Raw genomic sequence first — 18,976 nt, forward strand, 5'->3', positions numbered from 1 at the left:
CAACCCACATAGCCTCTTGCAGTAGAGATGAGCATGAGCTGAGGATTGACATGGTGGAGTTTGGTCTGAGGATGCTCCTCTGTATAAATCTAATGAGCAGGAACTACTGGAACATGCTCAGGTCCCTGACGGAGCCACATAACCCAAATTAACTTACCCCCAACTCTTGCTTCTCCTGTCCAGAGGGCTGTGCAATGTCAGAGCTTTCTGAATATTTTCTTTGGGTTACTTGTGGTCTCGGAAGAGGAAGAAAACATGCAGGCTGCTTGGTTCCCAGGGCTCAGATAGTTCCTCATATGGCACCAAAGTACTGCAAATTAAAGCAGAGAAGACACCGTGTTATCTGGGTCTGTGTTTTACAGGGAGACATTAATGGAACTGCTATAAATTGAACATGGTTTGTGGATGTTTTTAGCCTTACGCTCAAAGATCGCAGTAACAGCATTTGCAGGTACCAGGCCAGATTCTGCTCTCAGTGACACAGGTTTAGTGACAGTGAAGTCCAGGGAATTACTCTGGATTTACACCTAACTGAGAATTTATTATTATTACAGTTGCAGAAAGACCCCTGGGTCACAGGCAACTGGGTCCACAGGCAAACCTCTGTTACTAGCTTTGCCCATTACTTTGGGGTATACTTATTTATTAGGGTTACTTTTCTGGGGGGGGGGGCGGTTCTGTACTTCTATCAATACTGCTTGTGTCACTTGTGTTCTCATATGGAGCTCTACTTCTCCCTGCTGCAGGTTCCCTCCCAGTGGAGCTATCCTGCAGGACCTAGGCTCCCCGGGGCTGGGTTCTTCCAGCTCAGACAAACACACACACACACAGAGCGCATCTCAGAGGACTGGGTTAATCAGCACTCCCAAGCTGACCCCTTATAGGTCCCTGGACTCAGCAGGGTGTGTAGAGCAGCACTTCCAAGCTGCCACCCTCGTATGTCCCAGGTTCAGCACGTCCCTATCCCCACTTTCACATTACAATTGTTCTGGTAGTAACCCACTTGAGCAGCAAACCCCACAGGATTTTTGGGCGCTGCAGGGATCTTTTAGCTGAGGTACAAGGAGCGTTGCTGCAGAGCGAATGAGGAAACCAAAAAACACCCACGAGGGGGAGAGAGAGAGAGAGAGAGAGAGAGAGAGAGGCAACCAGCTTAATCATGAAAGTTATTTATTGCCAGGTAATAACCATAGGGGAGACAAACAAACAGAACAGTTATAATATTAAATCTAACTTAAATTTGATTATAAAAGTCAGGTTTAGAAAACTATAACTGATCACACAAGTGAGGGTCAGAAGGCTATACCTAGAGAGAGAGAGAAACAGAGAGCCGGATTCTCACCACTACGTGAAGCTTGAACTGGTCGGGGGTCCCGGGTGGTGGTGGTAGCTGAGGGTCCGAAGTGCTGGAGACAGGCAGAGCCCCCAGCACAATCAGTCAGGAGAAGATGAAGTCCCAGTGGAACTGATGCAGATTTTGGATCCAGGCATCAGAACACTTACTTGAATGTGGGTAGGGGTTTTTGTAGAGAAACAACAATGGTTCAAGGGAGAACACTAGATTTGTTTATGGGTAAACTGATGGCTCAAGGGAGAATACCAAAGTAGTATTGTTCAGGCTAGACAATGGGAGCTGATCATTCCTGGCTTTGGGAGGTCTTCCTTGGAGGGAGCTCACAATGCAATTAGGGAGTTTCACTATTTTGGATACCAATAAAGGATTTATTACTAGAATTGGTCTGATAACTCCTGACCTGGGTGTGTGCAGGCGTGGGCTCATTAACATCTGGAGCAGAGATCCCCCATCATGCAGTGCTTCCCTGCCTTTCTGGTCCCAGAGTTCAGTGTGGTTCTTGCCTTGGAATCTCTGTTCTCCATTCTGTGTGCTAATGGAGATGCTTCCTTGACCCATCTTCGATGCAAATGAGGCTAGGGGAGTTGCTTCAATCCTGTCACCCTTTTCCAGAGGGGTTTAGGTGTCCTCCCCACGGCCTTTTCATTGCTTTTTGTAAGTCTGTCTTCTGATCGGTTTTGGTTCAAGCAGAGGCCGGGGGATGGGGAAGGTCTTTCATGAGTCAGACAAGCTGGGTACTGCGCCCTGGTTCCCCAAGAACGCAGAGCTGACAGGTAACACCTCAGGACCCTACGGTGCTGTACAAACCCAGAGAGACGGTCCCTGCTCCGAAGAGCTAACATTCCACGTAGGAAGGGGAGCAAAAGACACAGACAGATGAAGTGACACGCTCAGGATCACACAGGGGTGAGGTTGCCAGGCCAGTGCCCCCTCGCTGTCCTCAAGGACACAGCTTGCTCTGCTGCAGGTCTCCATTGGTCTGTTTCCATCATCCCGAGGCCAGGGTCGTCAGGGTCAGTCACTCCGAGGTCAGGGTCGTGGTGCCTTCAGTCCTACCCTCTTTTGGGCGCTGAAGTTCAACGGTAATCAGGAACAAAAAGAAACCCAACTCAAAGCCACGGCCATCTCACACCTCTTCTGTGGTGCCCTGCCCTTCTAGTCAGGGCTGGTTTCCAAAACAGTCAGGGCCTCCCTTCCAGGAGAGGGGATCTGGCTGACCAGCGAGCTCCGGCTCTGGGTTGCAACGAGCCTCCCCTCCTTCCCCCAGAGAAGCAGAGCTCCAGCCTCCTTCCTGGTCAGCACTCACCCAAGCGAGGCCCTCTCCTTTTATCTCCCCTTGCAGGGGAAGCAGGGTGAGGCCAACTGGGTCCACAGGCCTAACCCTTTGAGTGCCAGTGAGGAAACTGTCAGCCTCCTTAACCCCCTCATTGCCAATGTGGGGCCTCTCTGCTCCATCCCAAGGGGGTTAGTCGCTGAGCCAGGGATCTCCTTAGATCTCCTTAGACTGGGATCAGTTCTCTTGGCTTCCAATCCAGGGCCCTAGTCACTAGCCCACATTAGATCCTAGGCGCTAACTGGACCAGAAACCAGCTGAAAAGAACAATTAAAATAACTTCTAATCTTTGCGTTACTAATGAAAGTATCCCAATGAGCCGTCTCTAGAGTTAGGCATCTACATATGTACTTAGGTGCCCAAATAAAAGCTGACTGGCTTCCAGTGATGGCTGAGCACCCACAGCCGCCCGCTGACTTCACTAGGAATTGTGGGTAATCAGCTCCTTGGGATAGCTCTGTGGTTTGAGTATTGGCCTGCTAAACCCAGGGTTGTGAGCTTAATCCTTGAGGGGCCCATTTAGGGATCTGGGGCAAAAATCTGTCTGGAGATTGGTCCTGCTTTGAGCAGGAGGTTGGACTAGATGACCTCCTGAGGTCTCTTCCAACCCTGATATTCTATGAGTACTCCTTTAAACAATTCTATGAATTAGGTCACCCTTATTTAGATGTCTAACGAGGGAGTTAGGTGTCTCACTTGATCTACTGTTATTGCAGGAGCACCTCAAGCTTTCAACCAAAGACAGAGGCTTTATTATTGTAGACAGGTGGTAAGAGACAGTCCCTGCCCTAAACAGCGTACAGGTCTCCTTCTCATTTACACCAACGCTCCTTAGCACTGCTCTGGGAGCGGATAGGGGCCCTCAGGTGGGTGTGAATGGGTGTAAAGTTACTACTTTAAGGGTACGTCTTCACTACCCGCCGGATCGGCGGGTAGTAATTGATCTATCGGGGATCGATATATCGCGTCTCGTTAAGACACGATATATCGATCCCCGAACGCGCTCCCCATCGACTCCGGAACTCCACTGGAGCTAGCGACGGTAGCGCAGTCGACAGGGGAGCCGTGGCTGTCGATCCTGCGCCGTGTGGACCCCCCGGTAATTCGATGTTAGATACTTCGACTTCAGCTACGCTATTCGCGTAGCTGAAGTTGCGTATCTTAGATCGATCCCCCCCGCAGTGTAGACCAGCCCTAAGATCCCTTTACACTGTCAGAGTAATGTAAATGAGAATCAGTCACAATCTTAATACATACGGCAGTGGGAGAAAGGAAGTATTGTTACTTTAGGGATTATATTATTTATTATATTTGAAAATGTCCTTAGATTATTAGAAGTGAAGTAATTTTAAGACATCAAATGGACTCGTTACAATGTAGCACTGATCTAGTTCACATTCTGCATTGTCTGTAGCTTGGACAGTGACGTTAGATTCACGTCCTGGGCTCCATTCTGCTCTTGGTTATGGGTATAATTTCCACTGGAACCAATAGGAGCTGCATTTGTGTTGCCACGAGCAGCATTTGGCCCATTGTGTCTAGTCAGTTTCACTTTCTGGTTCATCTGCATCAGCACAAGGCTACTCTGTTTGGGTGTCCAAAGTTTAAACTCATGAAAGGCCCGCCTCCTTCGACATTTCCAAACAGCCCACAGCAGTTTTAGTCACACTGGTTTGGGATTCTTTTTATTTAAACAGAACCTAAACCTGGGTCCTAAACTCCCCCATACCGTCCCTTTGAAATTATTGCAGAGAAACATGAAGCCTATTTTGTAATCCTTGCTTTCCCGAGACCATGGTGAACATGGATTTGGCTGCACTCGAATCGTTTCACTTCCCTGTTTAAGAGTTGGCCCGAAACTTACTTTTATTGCAACGCTGCCCCTTTTTCGTTCTATGGAAGAAACAGGACTGACGTGACAGACTTTGTCAGCCACTAGTCCATTCTAATGTGTGTGTGTGTGTGTGTGTGTAGGATGTTTTCTCTTGAAAACTCAGTGCTATTTGACTCCCACACACTGAATCATTTCCACCGTGCGCCCTCCGGGGCAGACGGAATAGTACTTGCCCCGACGTTCACCTCCTAGTAATGAGGATTTTGTTTCTGGTTAATTTCAGGACCTTCCTCGGGAGAACATTAGGCTAACCACGCAAGTGCTTCAGAGCGACAATTGCAGCTGTGTCTGTGGGCTGCTGCTGAGAGCCAAGCAGATGCCTGTGGAGCAGTAGTCTGCTATGTGCCGGTGGACCTGAAGCCAGGAGTCAGTCAACAGATCCTGATCTCGGGTGCAATGGCGTCGATACAGAACAACTCCTATCTGTCTAGGTAAATATATTGCCTCCATCACCGTATCCAGATACAGTAACAGAACTATATACATCTAACCAGGGCTGATAAGCTCCTTCCCTCCATTCATGTTGCCGAAGGAGGTATCATATATACTTGTATAATAGACGTGTGTCTATTATACATGGGCTAGTGGAGTAGTTGTTGCGTGAAGCCAAGTCTCAGGAGGTGGCTCACTGCTTTCATTCTTGAGGTGTTTTGATCTTGGGCCCGTTCCGCTTTCTGGATGGGTGGTGTCCCAAAGCCCAGAGCCTACTGCCAGGAATGTCTCTGAGAGCTGCTACACCCTGGGCTTTGCCAGCTAGATCGTTCCTGATGTCCATAGCTTGCAAAAGGAGAGGCAGTCTAAGAGGTAGGGCTCAGGCTACTGCACGTGCGTTAACCCCGGGACCTGGCAGCTGATCCGGTACTGCAGAGATAGCCAGATGAACCTGGGAAGCATGTGAGGGATGTGCTCCTGACATACTGCCCTATGCATAACATCGGCTGCTGCATGCTGGACAAGTTGGCGTTTCCTGATGGTGCTCACTTCCCTCCCCACAGAGCAAGCAGTCCAGATGCAATCACCAGGGCTGGAGGTAGTGAGCGTGTGGGTCACTGCGGCTAGATCTTCAATCAGCAGCAAGGGGTACAGCCTCCCGGCAAGCCACAGGCAGAAGGCAGCATTGCGCTGTGGGTGTCAAGGAGCTCTGAGGAGTCCAACAGGACCCTGCTGCTGTGCTCCACCTTTTCAAGTGAAGAGCAGATGCCCTTGAGACAGAGGTTGGCTTTGGCTTCAGCCAGTTCTTCATAGTATTTCCTTCTCTCCCTCTTGCCTGGGGATTTTATCCAGCTGCTCTTCATCCAGGGGCTTGTCCCATTCAGGTTCCGGAGTCAACACCGTCTGCACGTGACAGGAGATGTAGGGCTGGGTGTCATCAGTGTTTTTCTGGCACTGAAGTCAATAGCATCTCACAGGCTTCCCTAGATGTCTGACCTATCTATTGACTAGGACCGAAGAGGGAACATAGGAGCTGCCAGACTGGCTCAGACCAGTGATCCATCTAGTCCAGCATCCCATCACCAGCAGTGGCCAGTGCCAGATGTGACAGGAACAGCTGCCCATCCTGACCCTTTGGAGGGTCATGAAAGAAGCCAATGGATTCGCTCTGGATTTGCTTTTGGGAGTCAGTGAATTTTCACGAGGCATAACTGAGATCAACATTTGCCATGGTGGGAAAGGAGAATGCCGTGTTTCCCTCTGGTCCCTCCCCTCTGCCCTGTCCCCGGTCTTGGTCAGTGCTTGATGTGTCATACGCACACACTGACATTCTTCCATCCCACTCCCAGTCCTTGCTCTGCCTCTGGGGAAAGGTCAACCTGCTCCCTTTTGTGTCCTTGCATTGCTTGGCTGTCGCTCCCATGCAATCAGTCAGTGCATCTGAAGTAGGATGTGGGTGCAGCTGAAGAGGGATGTGGGCGGGGGTCAGACAGTCAGGAGCCCAAAGAGACACAGCAGGTTTTGTCTTAGGAATTTAGGGCATTTGTTCCAACAAAAGGAGAGAAGGGGGGCAGCTCTCCAGACCCACCAACCAACTAGCTTCGTGTTGCAAAAAGAAATGTACATTACGACACTAAATAACAATACAACAGTGTGTGCCGGTGGTGTTCTCCATAATTATATGGCCAAGCCAAAGAGCAAGTCCACTATGGGCTCACTTTACAGTATTTGGGTATGTAACTCTCCACTCATCAACTAACCTGCCCTCATGTGGCACGAGGGAAAAAACCTCAAGCCCTCAGCTCAAAAAACTACCTGTGCTAATGGAGACACTGCATTAGCAGCCGCTAGATGTAAGTCTTATACCCTCCTTTTAGGTCAGCCAGTAGATGGCGACATAGCCACCGATACTTAAGTAGGTCCAAGTCCAGCCGGCAGGGGGCAATAGTATGCAAATACACCAGTTAATAACAACACCGAGAAGCAATGCTAAATGCACACTGAGTAGAGCACTTTTCATGTGTAGACCTCAAAGTGCTGTACAAAGTATCATTCCCGCCCCCCTTGTAAAACAGTGATCCTGGGGCTCAGAGCAGTTCAGTGGCTTGTCCAGATTCACCCCATGGGTTAATCCATCAGCACCCAGTTCTGTGCCCTACCGCTGGGCTGGCCTCAGGGCAGCCTAGTGAGTGCTCTGCTATTCTATGGGAGAACTGGATTTGATTTTCTTCTGGTCTTCCCTGGCCTATGGAAGCAGCACATTCAGCTCCGAGGGGAGGGAGCGACTTATGACCAGGGGTGTCCAGCTTGGGAGCGATGTTGAAGCTGTACCTGTGTTATGGACCAATGAGGAATGCAATACCGGAATCTAGTGGTGCTCACGGTGTTCTGTATTTAGAAGCAGCCAGCGCAGCATTGTGTTAAATGACACGGAATCAATGGGCCAAAGGTGTTAACATAACCCAGCCACTGTCCAACAGTAAGATGGTAATAACTGTTCTGTTGGGTAAAAGAGAAGTTGAGATGAGCTGGAGCTGCTGCTGTTGTGGTTGTTGATGTCTGGTCCTGTTTCATCTCAGGTGGTGGTTGGGAATCAGCGGGAGGAGCTGGTAGCGGGGGTGATGTCAGCTGGGTCCCTCTCTCTGGCCTGGTCTGGTCACGACATCTCTCAGGACGAGCACAATGAAGGCCCAGGTCCCAGGAACTGGTGGGGGTAGTAACCATGCCTCTGTCTGTTCTTCCCATTCCCTCCCCAAAGTCTCTTTCTTTAAGCACCCAAAAGGCAGTGGTGGGTGGATTAGCCCATCCTCTCATTATTTTGTCCCTCGCGTAGGCCTAATATCCAACACACCCATTTTGGTTCATTAATTTCCGGACCCACATTTTCTTGTTGATTAAGTCCAACACCAACCGAGTCCTTGAATCATATCAGCAGGGCATTTTGTTTAGACTCATTTAATCTGTCTCCCTTTTATCTCTTTTCCCCTCAACAGCTGTTATTGTGACATCTTACGAACTCTCACATACTTTTTACATTCAGAGTGAATGTGTAGGCTCGGTTATTACAGAGCAGCTATACCTGGCCTGTGTGTACTGGGGACCCAGCTGTGACTGTTTGGCTCCTGGACATGTTTTGTGTAAAGAGCAAGAGATACAACAGCATGGAAGCCATCGGCGCTGAGATGTGGGGCCCTTTGGCACATGGCGTATGTAATGGGGCGGGGGGCACCATGCTCAGGAGAGGTTTGGCTCTGAACAGGAAAGATGTCCAGAGCAGACGCGATCCTTCCTCATTTTACCGGGTTGCTGATATTTGGGGTTAAATGTAACCCGCCATTTCTGACAAGACATGCGTCCGATGAGAATACCATTCTGGAGCTGGCGAGCAGAAATGATGCTGTGCGTGAGGGTGTGTGTGAGCAGCTCTGTTCGATGGGGTTGCCACCTGGCCGGTTTTTACCCGGACAGTTCAGTTTTGGGCTTCTGTGTCGGGGTGCCATTTAGGTGCCTGGATTTCGGGGACCTGGCACCCCTAAATGGCACCCAAACCAAAAGTTGGGTTGCTGCAGGGTGAGGGAAGGGGCCGGGCCATTAACCCATGCCAATCCCTGCCCAGACAGGGCTGCCTCCTAACTGCAGACAGGTTCCTTGGGACGAGCCAGCAAGCGACTGGGGGGTGGGAGGGGAGTGAGTGACAGGGCAGAGCCTTGGGGAGGGATAGCTCAGTGGTTTGAGCATTGGCCTGCTAAACCCAGGGTTGTGAGTTCAATCCTTGAGGGGATCATTTAGGGATCTGGGGCAAAAAAAAATAGTTGAGGATTGGTCCTGCTTTGAGCAGCGGGTTGGACTAGATGACCTCCTCAGGTATCTTCCAAACATGGTAATCTATGATTCTATAGGGCAGGGGCGAGGCCACAGATTACCAGCAATTAGAAAGGTGGCAACCCTCCTGTTAGGTACGATGTGTACCAGCAGTGTCTGAGCCGTATCCACATCCCAGTCAGCTGGGCCCTTTCGCTCATTCACCTCTAGTCTTCGGTACTCTACTCAGGGTGGGTCTCATTATCTCTCTTCCGATTCCGGACTGAATTCCCCTTCTTTACTCATCTTTCACGCATGGACTGTCTGTGGTGGGAGGTAAAGCCCTCAGGATGGCCGGTGACAAGACTCAAGCGCTTCTGTCAGCTGCACGAGCACTCCGCTTCGGCCGAGTCTGCCTAGGCTTCTGGAAGTGGAGCTCACGTTGGCCATCGAGGGTTAGGCCCTGCCAGATACAGCATGGAACTTGGAGCTGGGAGTGGGGTGACGAAGGTAGTTTTAAGCCACTTTTACACCATCCCAATCCTGGGCTGCTCCAGAGACTTTAGTAGCCCCCAGTGTCATTTAGACAACCCCAGGGGCCTGTCTAAGTTATGGCAGCCTTCCAGGGCTGCTGTATGGGATGCAATGCTGCCAGGAAACTCTGCAGTGCAGCATGCTGCAGCCCCAGCTGTATTCTCAGCACACCCCTTATGGCAGGGCTTGTCATGCCAAGGGATTCCCTCCCTGAGCAGAACGGTGGGGGGTCTAGGTCCTCTCTACACCGCAAAGGGGTCAGAGCGAGGGTGAGGCTGACAGCGTTTACGTCAGCCCTTTCCAGAAGAAAAGCATAAAGGAGGAGGCTTGCTCCAGCTAGCTCTAGAGAAAATGACTGTAACACTTACATACGTATCTCCCCACGGCTCCCCTGAGCTCTGCTCCGAAAGCAAAGCTGTAATTGAACCCAGCTGCCTCACCTGGTGCCTTCCCTGCCCTCGAGGTTCAGAGGATGCAGATTTTCCATGATGCAGGCATTAGCATGCAGTCATTCCCATGCACTCCCCCTGTGTGCGATTCACATGCTGATTATTCTTATGCTCTCTGGTGACCTGCTTCTACAAGGGGCTTGTCTACATTGCCGCTGTGGTTAGATGTTGAAAGATGTTTGGCTCTGTGTGTGTGTTCCCTCTGTGTGCTACCCCTGCACAGACAGCTGGCACGGCAGACCTCGAGCGAACCACCAAATGACCACAAGATCTGTTAAGGGGCGAAGGCACCCAGCCAGGTTTATTGTCGACAAAGCACTGTACTAGTATCCCACAGACTCTATCGGACCGCTAATACAGGTATACACGTAACAATGGACGCAGCTTAAGTTGATGTAAGTTGCATCACTCAGGGGTGTGAACCCCCAAAGTGACGTATCTTACATCGACTTAAAGTGATGTCTGCACTGCACAATGTAGGTGGGAGATGCTCTCCCTCTGATATAGCTTCTGCCTCTCATTTGGGTGGAGTAATCCGTCAATGGGAGAGCACTCTTGACCTTGTATATGCTGTTTTTACAGGGGAAAATTCCCCGTCTTTGGAAGTACCAATGCAGTGCCACCATTGGCCGCCATGGTGGGAGCACAAGCATAGCCAATGCTTCCATCGCTGCTGGCCTTTTAGCACCAGGACGTTTAGAGCCAGAGTTGCAAACCCCAAGCACTGAAAAGTCACGAGTCAGCCTGTTCCCTCCCAACCAAGCAACACCTTCAGGGATCCAGGTCTGTGGTGGAGGTAAAGATACAAAAGAGAAGGCACAGGATGGTCTAACCATCAAAACGGTGCTCACGAAACAAAATGGTGGGTGTGGTTTGATCAAGATCCATACAGATGTACCCTAAATGGTCAAAACATGAATCCAGGATCTGGGGCTTGCAGAAAAGCAACAACTATCATGAGACTTGTAACAGAATCACAAGAGTTAACAACATTTGATGTGAGAACTGGGCTTTCTTGAGTTCTGCAGACCTTCCTGATGCATTGTTTGGAGTATTTTTTAGATCTAATGCTTTGCTTGGCCCATGGTTTCCCCTTTAATTGTTTTTTTTTTAAGTCCACTGCCAGCTCTGGGGTATCAACCATGCTCTTTGCTCTCTGGCTTCAGAAATACAAGGCTAGAAGAAAAGGAACAGTCTTGAAACACATTTTTCATGTTTCTGGTAGAACATCTAAGCACCTTGAAGCAAATCCTGCCCCTTCCATTGATTGGGGACTAGACCCTGTTACTAGGGCTGTTGAGTAAAACAACATGCAATGCACTGAAGCAGTTTGTCAGAAAGAAACTAACCCGTGTGCCAGACATGCCAAACCTGCGAAAAAAACACAGAAATTGGGCTTGGTTTTGGCTTAATTGGCTTGTGAGTTGCTTGTGGGCTAGTTTTTGGCTTGTATCTTGTTGCTTGTTTGGCTTGTAGCTTGTTGTTCTTTTTTTTTTATTGGCTCCCGGCAAGCAGGTACAAGGGGGGACAAGCAGGGGCAAGGGAGGGAGAGAGTCGGGGTGCTCAGTGGGCCCACCACAGTCCCAGACTGCACGCTGGGGGGATCTAGTCACATAGAGTGCTGGGATTCTTAGGGGTTGGCTTGTTTTGGCCTTGTTTTGAAATGGGATTAGCTTGATTTTTGGCGTATTGTGAAAGTGGGGTGCTTATTTATCATGTGAAAGTTGGCAACTATGCCGTGGGCATGGAAAGCAGAACTACACTGGATGGGTGGAAGGAAGGATGCAGCTTACTTCCTTAAGTTTAGTTTCCAAAGTTATATTTGACATTTTTTGCAGATTTTGCTGAACAAGATAACGTGTGTGTGTGTGTGTGTGTGTGTGTGTGTGTGTGTGTGTGTGTGTGTGTGTGTGTGTGTGTTCCTCCTAAGTTCGTCCTCCCTGGAAGCGTAAGCACTTGGCGGTTCATTTGTGTGGCTCATGAACTGATGGAAAGGGAGAACTAGTGAAAATGGAGTGAGGTTTTAATGGGTGGTCCAGTCAATCCCCCGATTTATGGCCACTGGGAATTCTTAACAGGCTGGAGAGTGGATAGTTCAGGAGACTGGAGCCTTTTGTCTGGAGGGCGTTCACCTGAATTCAACCCCCTCATGGTAACAGCCAGATGTTATTACTATATGATGGCTGCTTGGTGGCCCATGTGGAATCAGTTGGTCCATTACTTCCTGGAGAAAGAAAGAAAACCACCTCATATGCACTGATTGTCACCAGTGCTGTCAGAATAGGCAGAGGAACCCTGGACACAGACTGAACTAACCTCCATCTCTCCCAGCCATGGTCCGTCCAGGTCAGAGTTGCTGCCCATACGTAGGGAAGCTAGCACTGCTGCTGTATGTCCATGCCTGTCCTGGGCTCCTGTCTCGAGTGCTGTCAAATCTGGCATCTTTCACCAGCACTTCCACTCCCTGGAAATAAAAGCACAAATTAAAATTCCAGGACTGGATGAAACAAACCTTAGCAGCTATTCAGCCCTCCCTCCCTTGTAGCTCAGCTAGCAGTGAGCCTGAACCAAACCAAACCAGTAATAATAGTATGAGTAAGGCAGTCGGCCAACATACCAGAGTGAACGTATTCGTCTGCCCATGGGAATGAGCAGCTCCTACCTCGAGAGCCTAAAAACAGAACCAAGATCACCAGGATAGTTTGGGTTTTTGGTTCCCGGAGGCCACTTCCTCCCGCTTGAAGACAGGTTCTTTTCTGACACTTATCCCAGCATAGGTGGATTTGCTTTGATGTCTTAGGGCCCACCTACACTAGGAAAAGAGCCAAATCATGTTACAGCCTTGCTCTCTGTCAGTGTTTGCAGTCTGATCTAGGACACGATCCAGGAACATCGTTAGAACAGCGGTTTTGTCCCTTCCACACAGGCAAGCTCAAACTTGGTTCCTCAGCCTGGTGGTTTCCTAGGGTAGACCAGCCCTTCGCTAGTATAGATGGACCTTTAGCCCAGGAATGCTATGGCCGGCTGAACCCTGGGTGAAGTTCCCAAGGACTGAGGCTGGAATCCTGACTGTGGGACTCCATCCCACCAGAACTCAGAATGAGCCCAGATCTCGACACCCTCACAGCAAAAGTGAAGACCTGTCCGTTGGCACTTACCTTTCCACAACTCAGAAAAGCGCCTCCCTAGAGTTAATCATTAAAAAGAAAACCTCCCTCCTACACCTTAACAGAGTAATTAAAGGAAAGGAGACTACACCGCCTTCTGGCAGCATTCTGCTTATAATTCACAGTTCTCTTAGTAGCCAGATACCGGATGTCGCAATGTGTGAATATGAATCCTTAGCGGGAGAGAGATTAGAAGTCATAAAGTCACTTGGAGGGGAGAGGCAGAGAGAGGGACTCAGACCCCCCTAGAGGGGCAGCCCCCTCCCATATCACAGCACAAACGTGCGGGGGGGGGCAGGGAGAGAGACTTAGACACCCCAAGAGGGATAGGCTCCCTCCAAATCCCGACACATGAACTGTAATCTTATGGGATTTTTCGTAATCAGTTCCCTTTCCTGTCTTTTCACCAGTGCCTCGTAAGGCTGCACTGTTCACATAGCTTGGACATGTCCTACTGCAGGTTGACCTCAGAATCGACCCATTTTTCTGGTGTGCTTCTGCAACTCCGAGACCAGGTTTCTCCATGGGTTTGCAGAGGAAAGATGATCATGTAATTAAAACCCTAAACTTGGCCTCAGAAACTCTGTGTTCAATTACTAGCCATGCCATAGGCTTCATGTGTGACCTTGGGTAAGTTCATTAATCTCTCTGTGCCTCGGCACCTGGCACCACGGGGCCCCGATCTCAGCAAGGGCCTGCAAGCCCTACGGCCCTATACACAACAATCATTACAATGTGACTCATCTCTTCTGCCCGGTGACACGCTGTCTCGCTGCAGTTCTCAGCCAAACATATTTACTCTCCCATTTCAATGAGCCACCCCCGCATTCGCTGACAGTTTGCTCCCTGTTTTCTAGGGCAACGGAGAACTTCATGGTTCTGCGCTCCGGGAACATGAGTGCCAACTCATCCACTGCCGACTGCAGCGTGGAAGACAACACGTACAAGTGCAAATTCGACGAGGAGTTCAAGTACATTCTGCTGCCCGTCTCCTATGGCATCGTGTGCGTGGTGGGGCTGTGTCTGAACCTGCTGGCCCTCTACGTCTTCCTCTTCAGGATCAAGACCTGGAACGCCTCCACCACGTACATGTTCAACCTGGCCGTGTCTGACACACTCTATGTGGTTTCCCTGCCCTTGCTGGTGTATTACTACGCCAAAGGGGACAATTGGCCCTTCAGTGTGGGCTTGTGTAAAATAGTCCGTTTCCTGTTCTACACCAACCTCTACTGCAGCATCCTCTTCCTGCTCTGCATCAGTGTCCACCGTTTCCTGGGCATCTGCTTCCCGCTGAAGTCGCTGCAGTGGGGCCGGGTCCGCTACGCGCGGAGGGTATCGGGGGTGATCTGGTTGGTCATAATCACGTGCCAGTCGCCGGTGCTCTTCTTCGTCACCACCAGTGTGAGGTGCGAGACCATCACCTGCCACGACACGTCGAGCAAGGAGCTCTTCGGCCAGTTCGTCATCTACAGCTCGGTGATGCTGGTGCTGCTGTTCTGCATCCCTTTCCTGACCATCATCGTGTGCTACTGCCTGATGGCGCGGAAGCTGCTGCAGCCCACTCGGGGGACCTCCAAGAGGTCCAAGTCCAAAAAGAAGTCGGTCAAGATGATCATTGTTGTCCTGGTGGTCTTCATCATCTGCTTCCTTCCTTTCCATGTCACTCGCACCTTGTACTACTCCTTCCGGAGCTGGGACCTTAGCTGCGGGACCCTCAATGCCATTAACTTAGCCTACAAAGTAACCAGGCCCTTAGCTAGCACCAACAGCTGCCTGGATCCCATTTTGTACTTCTTAGTAGGCCAAAGGTTTGTGAAGTTCGCAGGCAACAAAATGCCAGTGAAAACTCCAAACCAAACGGCCCTGAGGGGAGCTCCCATCAGCAACACGGGAACCAGCAGCACACTACATATGATAGCCAAAATGTGAAATCCTAGCCTGCTACATTTCTGTCCACTGTCCCGCCACATTGCAGACTAGTCTATCTCCGTGGTGGAAGGACTTCTCCACTGTGTGTAGGGGAGTCTGGCATGCGGCCATTATGCATGCGTAACCCACTGGTGAGCGTGTTACAGGTCCCACTCTGCACTGAGTTGCAGAGGATCTGAGTTGTTGCAGCCCCCAGCTACAGAGGCATGACTCTTTAGCTAACGCTGCAGCAGCTCATGCTTTTCGCTCTGAAGGTCCTACCTATGGTGTGTCAGCCAAGGTGACGGCTGTCACCCATTCAGTTGATGCCCTAGGCTTCAGGTGTTGATGCTTGAGCAGGAATGCTTCAACAAGATACACCTGTGCGTATGTCACCAGTTTAATGAGTTTTTGGAACTAAGGTGCTGCTGCAAGGATATATTATAATCCCATATGCATGTCCTCATTCAGCTCTGCAACCAGAATACTTCTCCTCCACCAAACCCACTCCTCTCTCTGATCCTGAAAGATGTCTATCTAGGAGTGAACAAAGACTACTTGGTGCATGGTGGTCAGGCCAAAGAAGTGACAAGCATGGTAAAAGAATAATAGCCATGCGAAAAGTTCATACTGGTTTTTCTAAACCAAATTTTTTCCAAAAAAACCCCAAACCCTGTCGATATTACTGAAATGTTCTGCCTTTCACAACATTTTCTGATGATGTTTTTATCAAAAAATTATTGCAATTGGCAAGAAAACACCGTTTTCAGTGCGTGAAAAAGGTCGATAATTATTTTGACAAAGATTTCAATCCGAATATTGATTTAGAATATCTCAGAAAATGGAGCCCTGAGAAATGGAAAAGACTTCGACATTTTTCACAAAATCATTTCCCCATTTTTCATCCAGCCCCCGGAGCATCTCGTGGGGAAGTTTTTGTCATTCATACAAGGGATGTGAGACTTTTTGCCTCACTCCAAGCTGGGGGGGCGGGGGGGGGGAGGAGGAGGAGGGGATGACTCTGTGGAAAAATAGTTACAATCTGCAAAGTCTTTTCCTCCTGGGTGAATGTTTAGCACAAGAAAGGAAAGTAAGTAAATTATAGGCAGAAAGGAAACAGAAAAACTCCCCAGCAAGGGGTTCTGCCCACTTTTATGGGTTGCCTGACCTTCCCAAAGGCAATAGCCTTCCTCTGTCTCCTGAGTGTTTGATCTCATAGCTTTTCCCCAGAGAGCGCTGCTTGTTCACCAGGCACTGAATAGTGCTGCCCTACCCTATCACACCCAAATTCTAAAGGCTTTGCGAAAGCCATAAGGCCTCCAAACTGCGGCTTTTACTAATTGCCCAATACTGACTTTAAAAAAACACCCCCACCCTCCCCAGCAACATAAATTTCGCTGGCATAAGTGGCAGTGTGCCCAGCGCCATGTCGGAGGGAGAGCTTCTCCCGCCGACATAGCTACCGCCGCTTGTTGGGGGTGGTTTAATTATGCGACGGGAGAGCTCTCTCTTGTCAGCATAGAGCAGCTACACGAGCGATCTTACGGCGGCACAGGTGTATCGGTACAGCTGTGCCACTGTGAGCTCACTAGTGTAGACGTGGCCCAAGAAACTAGATGTACAGCAGCTGGGAAACATTATTCTAGCATGGAGGCGACAGCACTTCGCAACTTTTAGCAATTTGCCAGGAGCTGCAGCTAATTGCTAAAGGGCCCGATTCTGCCACTTTTACTCAGTACTGAGCCTGACTCAACCATGGGCCAGATCCTCAGCTGGTGTAAATCAGCATGGCATTATTAAAGCCCATGGTCCTCACTAGAAAATTAGGCCGTGTTAGAACATGACCGAGAGGAGTCAGGTTAAGTAACATGACGTTAAACCCTACTTTGTAGTCAGTGGGCTTGTCTTCACTGCCAAGTTAACTCAAGTTATAATGTGAGTGTTGTCCCTAACTCGAGTCCTGCCTACACACGCAAACCTTAGCTCCAGTGTGGTGGTGCTTTTAACTCGAGTTTGCTGGCCCATTAAGGCGTATGAGCTTGAGTTAGTGCAACTCATCAGCTGCCAACATGACCACTTAAGTGTGGATGCAGGCTAGCCCCACTTGAGTGCTTCCAGTCCTCCAATGCCTTCCCACAATTCCCTCAGTGAGCCCAGTAAGGACAGACAAGTCCACCCACAATTCATTGGGAAAGAATTCATAGAGTGGCTCAGTTTACTGGAGTGCAAAGAACCATGGGATATGATCCGAAAAGTCTTAGTGCCACACACAAGTGAGGGCAACACCAATGTGAACACAGTTATTTCATAGTGTGGGTGCCTTCACTCAAGCTAGGCTAAATCAGTGGAGATACCCTGAGATAACTCTGCAGTGAAGGCAGACTAGAGACAAGTTGTATTCAACATCATGTCCACATGTCCTGGTTAACCTTATCCTTCCAGTAGGTTTTAACCCTGACTAGCTGAAATGAGGTTAACATGGCTTGCCCTTGATTACAATGGTTTGTAGAGAAGCAGAGTGGTCCAGTGGATCGGACACTGTCCTGGGTGTCAGGAAAGCTGGGTTCTGTTCCTATCTTTTCTACTGATATGGCCTGGATTATACAGGAAGTCGGTCTAATGGTCCTTTCTGGCCTCAAAAGCTATGAGTACATAGCTGAGTTTATCATGTTAGTTAACATGACTCATCATGGTCTAGCATGACCTAATTTTCTATTGAAGACAAGGCCCATGGTGCTAAACTGATTTACAGCTCTTGCTCCCATGGAACTAGTAGTGGATTAATGTATTCCTCAGTGTGAGTAAGGTTGCCAGGCTCTTGCCCGTGATTGTTAAAATAAATGCGCACCCTCCCTAATATTTGCTTGTGCTTGTATCTTCCCTATTGGAATTGCTGGTGGGTTGAGTTCACAAACAAAACAACCTTCCCGTTGATCAGATTCGCCCACTCCCTTCCAAGGTTCAGACACCCATCAACTGAGACATTTGAAGCCAGACTGGAGAAAACATTAGAAAATGTTCTGCACTGGCAAGGTCCGGCTGAACTAATAGATCTTTTCCAGCTCTAATGTCTAGGTCTTAGAAACAGTCCAGCCCAAGCACAACATTCCTTGCCCCCCCTTACCAACATGACGATGATGAAAAATGGGTGAAGGGGACTCACCCATAACAAAACACAACCCAAAACTGCTTGTCCCAGATAAGTGGGTGAGTAGAATTTTTCAAGAGCAGACATGGCTGCATATTAGGACTATGCAGATAATACTTTGCCCCCGTCTAAACCCACTGCTAGGAATAAGACCTCTCCGTTTTTCCTGTCCCTAGATTTTACATATGTGTGTGGTTTACTGGAGATAAAGACACCCAGCTGTGTAAGGCCACATGTGATACACGCAAGAGTCCGATCCAATCCTATGAAGCCAATGGGAGTATTTCCATTGACTTCAGAGGGATATGGATCAGGCCCCATATGAAAGACAGGATTAGGCACGATTAAAAATCCCACTTAGTATGTTTCTCTCTGATCTAATAGTTGCAGCATCAGATATGGGTGAACAAAGTTATTTGGGTTCAGAGCAACCAGAGAGGTACTGACTGGAAGTTTTTATTTTTGTTTTTGAAAGTATTAACTTATACTAAAAAAAAATGTTCATTTTTGTGACAATATAGCACATTTTTATTTTTGTAATATGTAATGATCTTGTATTGCTTATGATAAAATAAGTCTATTTCTATTACTCTTATTATTTTTCTGCAGTCTGGTCAAACCTGGGTCAATCTCAGAAGAGGTGGGGATGAGGGGCCTGGCATAATGACTGAATTGTTTAACATGTTAGAGAGGTTTTCGACTCCAGGCATGGAAATGTTCAAGGTCTGCAAATGTCACCAGAATACTACTGAGAAACTCATGCACTTTAAGGGTCTTTGGAAACTGGATTTTTCCAACAGCTCTTCTCTTTATAAATGGCCAACCTAAATCCCTGGATCCAAAATGCCACAAACGGAGCCCTGGTGTAACAAGGTGTACCAGGCTCTTTGAGGCCCCTTACAGGATGCCATGTGGTCTTACCCCACCCTGCCTCAGGAAAAGGTGCAGTGAAGGTG

General features: G+C 49.0%; 1 protein-coding gene across 3 annotated transcripts in view; it reads left to right on the plus strand.

Annotated features, from left to right (window-relative positions):
- The window catches only part of P2RY2 (purinergic receptor P2Y2), a 39,606-nt gene extending 21,000 nt beyond the window's left edge, over positions 1-18,606 (plus strand). For 2 of the 3 annotated variants that reach the window (XM_005310703.4, XM_065581776.1), the window contains exons 2-3: positions 4,805-5,012; positions 13,822-18,606. In XM_005310703.4, the coding sequence (XP_005310760.2) occupies positions 4,978-5,012; positions 13,822-14,893 (1,107 nt within the window). In that variant the 5' untranslated portion in view covers positions 4,805-4,977 and the 3' untranslated portion in view covers positions 14,894-18,606. The remainder of the gene's footprint in view (positions 1-4,804; positions 5,013-13,821) is intronic. The other variant, XM_042850559.2, reaches the window with a different exon arrangement.
- Positions 18,607-18,976: the final 370 nt, after the last annotated feature.

This window comes from Chrysemys picta, chromosome 1, assembly GCF_011386835.1.
Source record: "Chrysemys picta bellii isolate R12L10 chromosome 1, ASM1138683v2, whole genome shotgun sequence".
NCBI lineage: Eukaryota > Metazoa > Chordata > Testudines > Emydidae > Chrysemys > Chrysemys picta.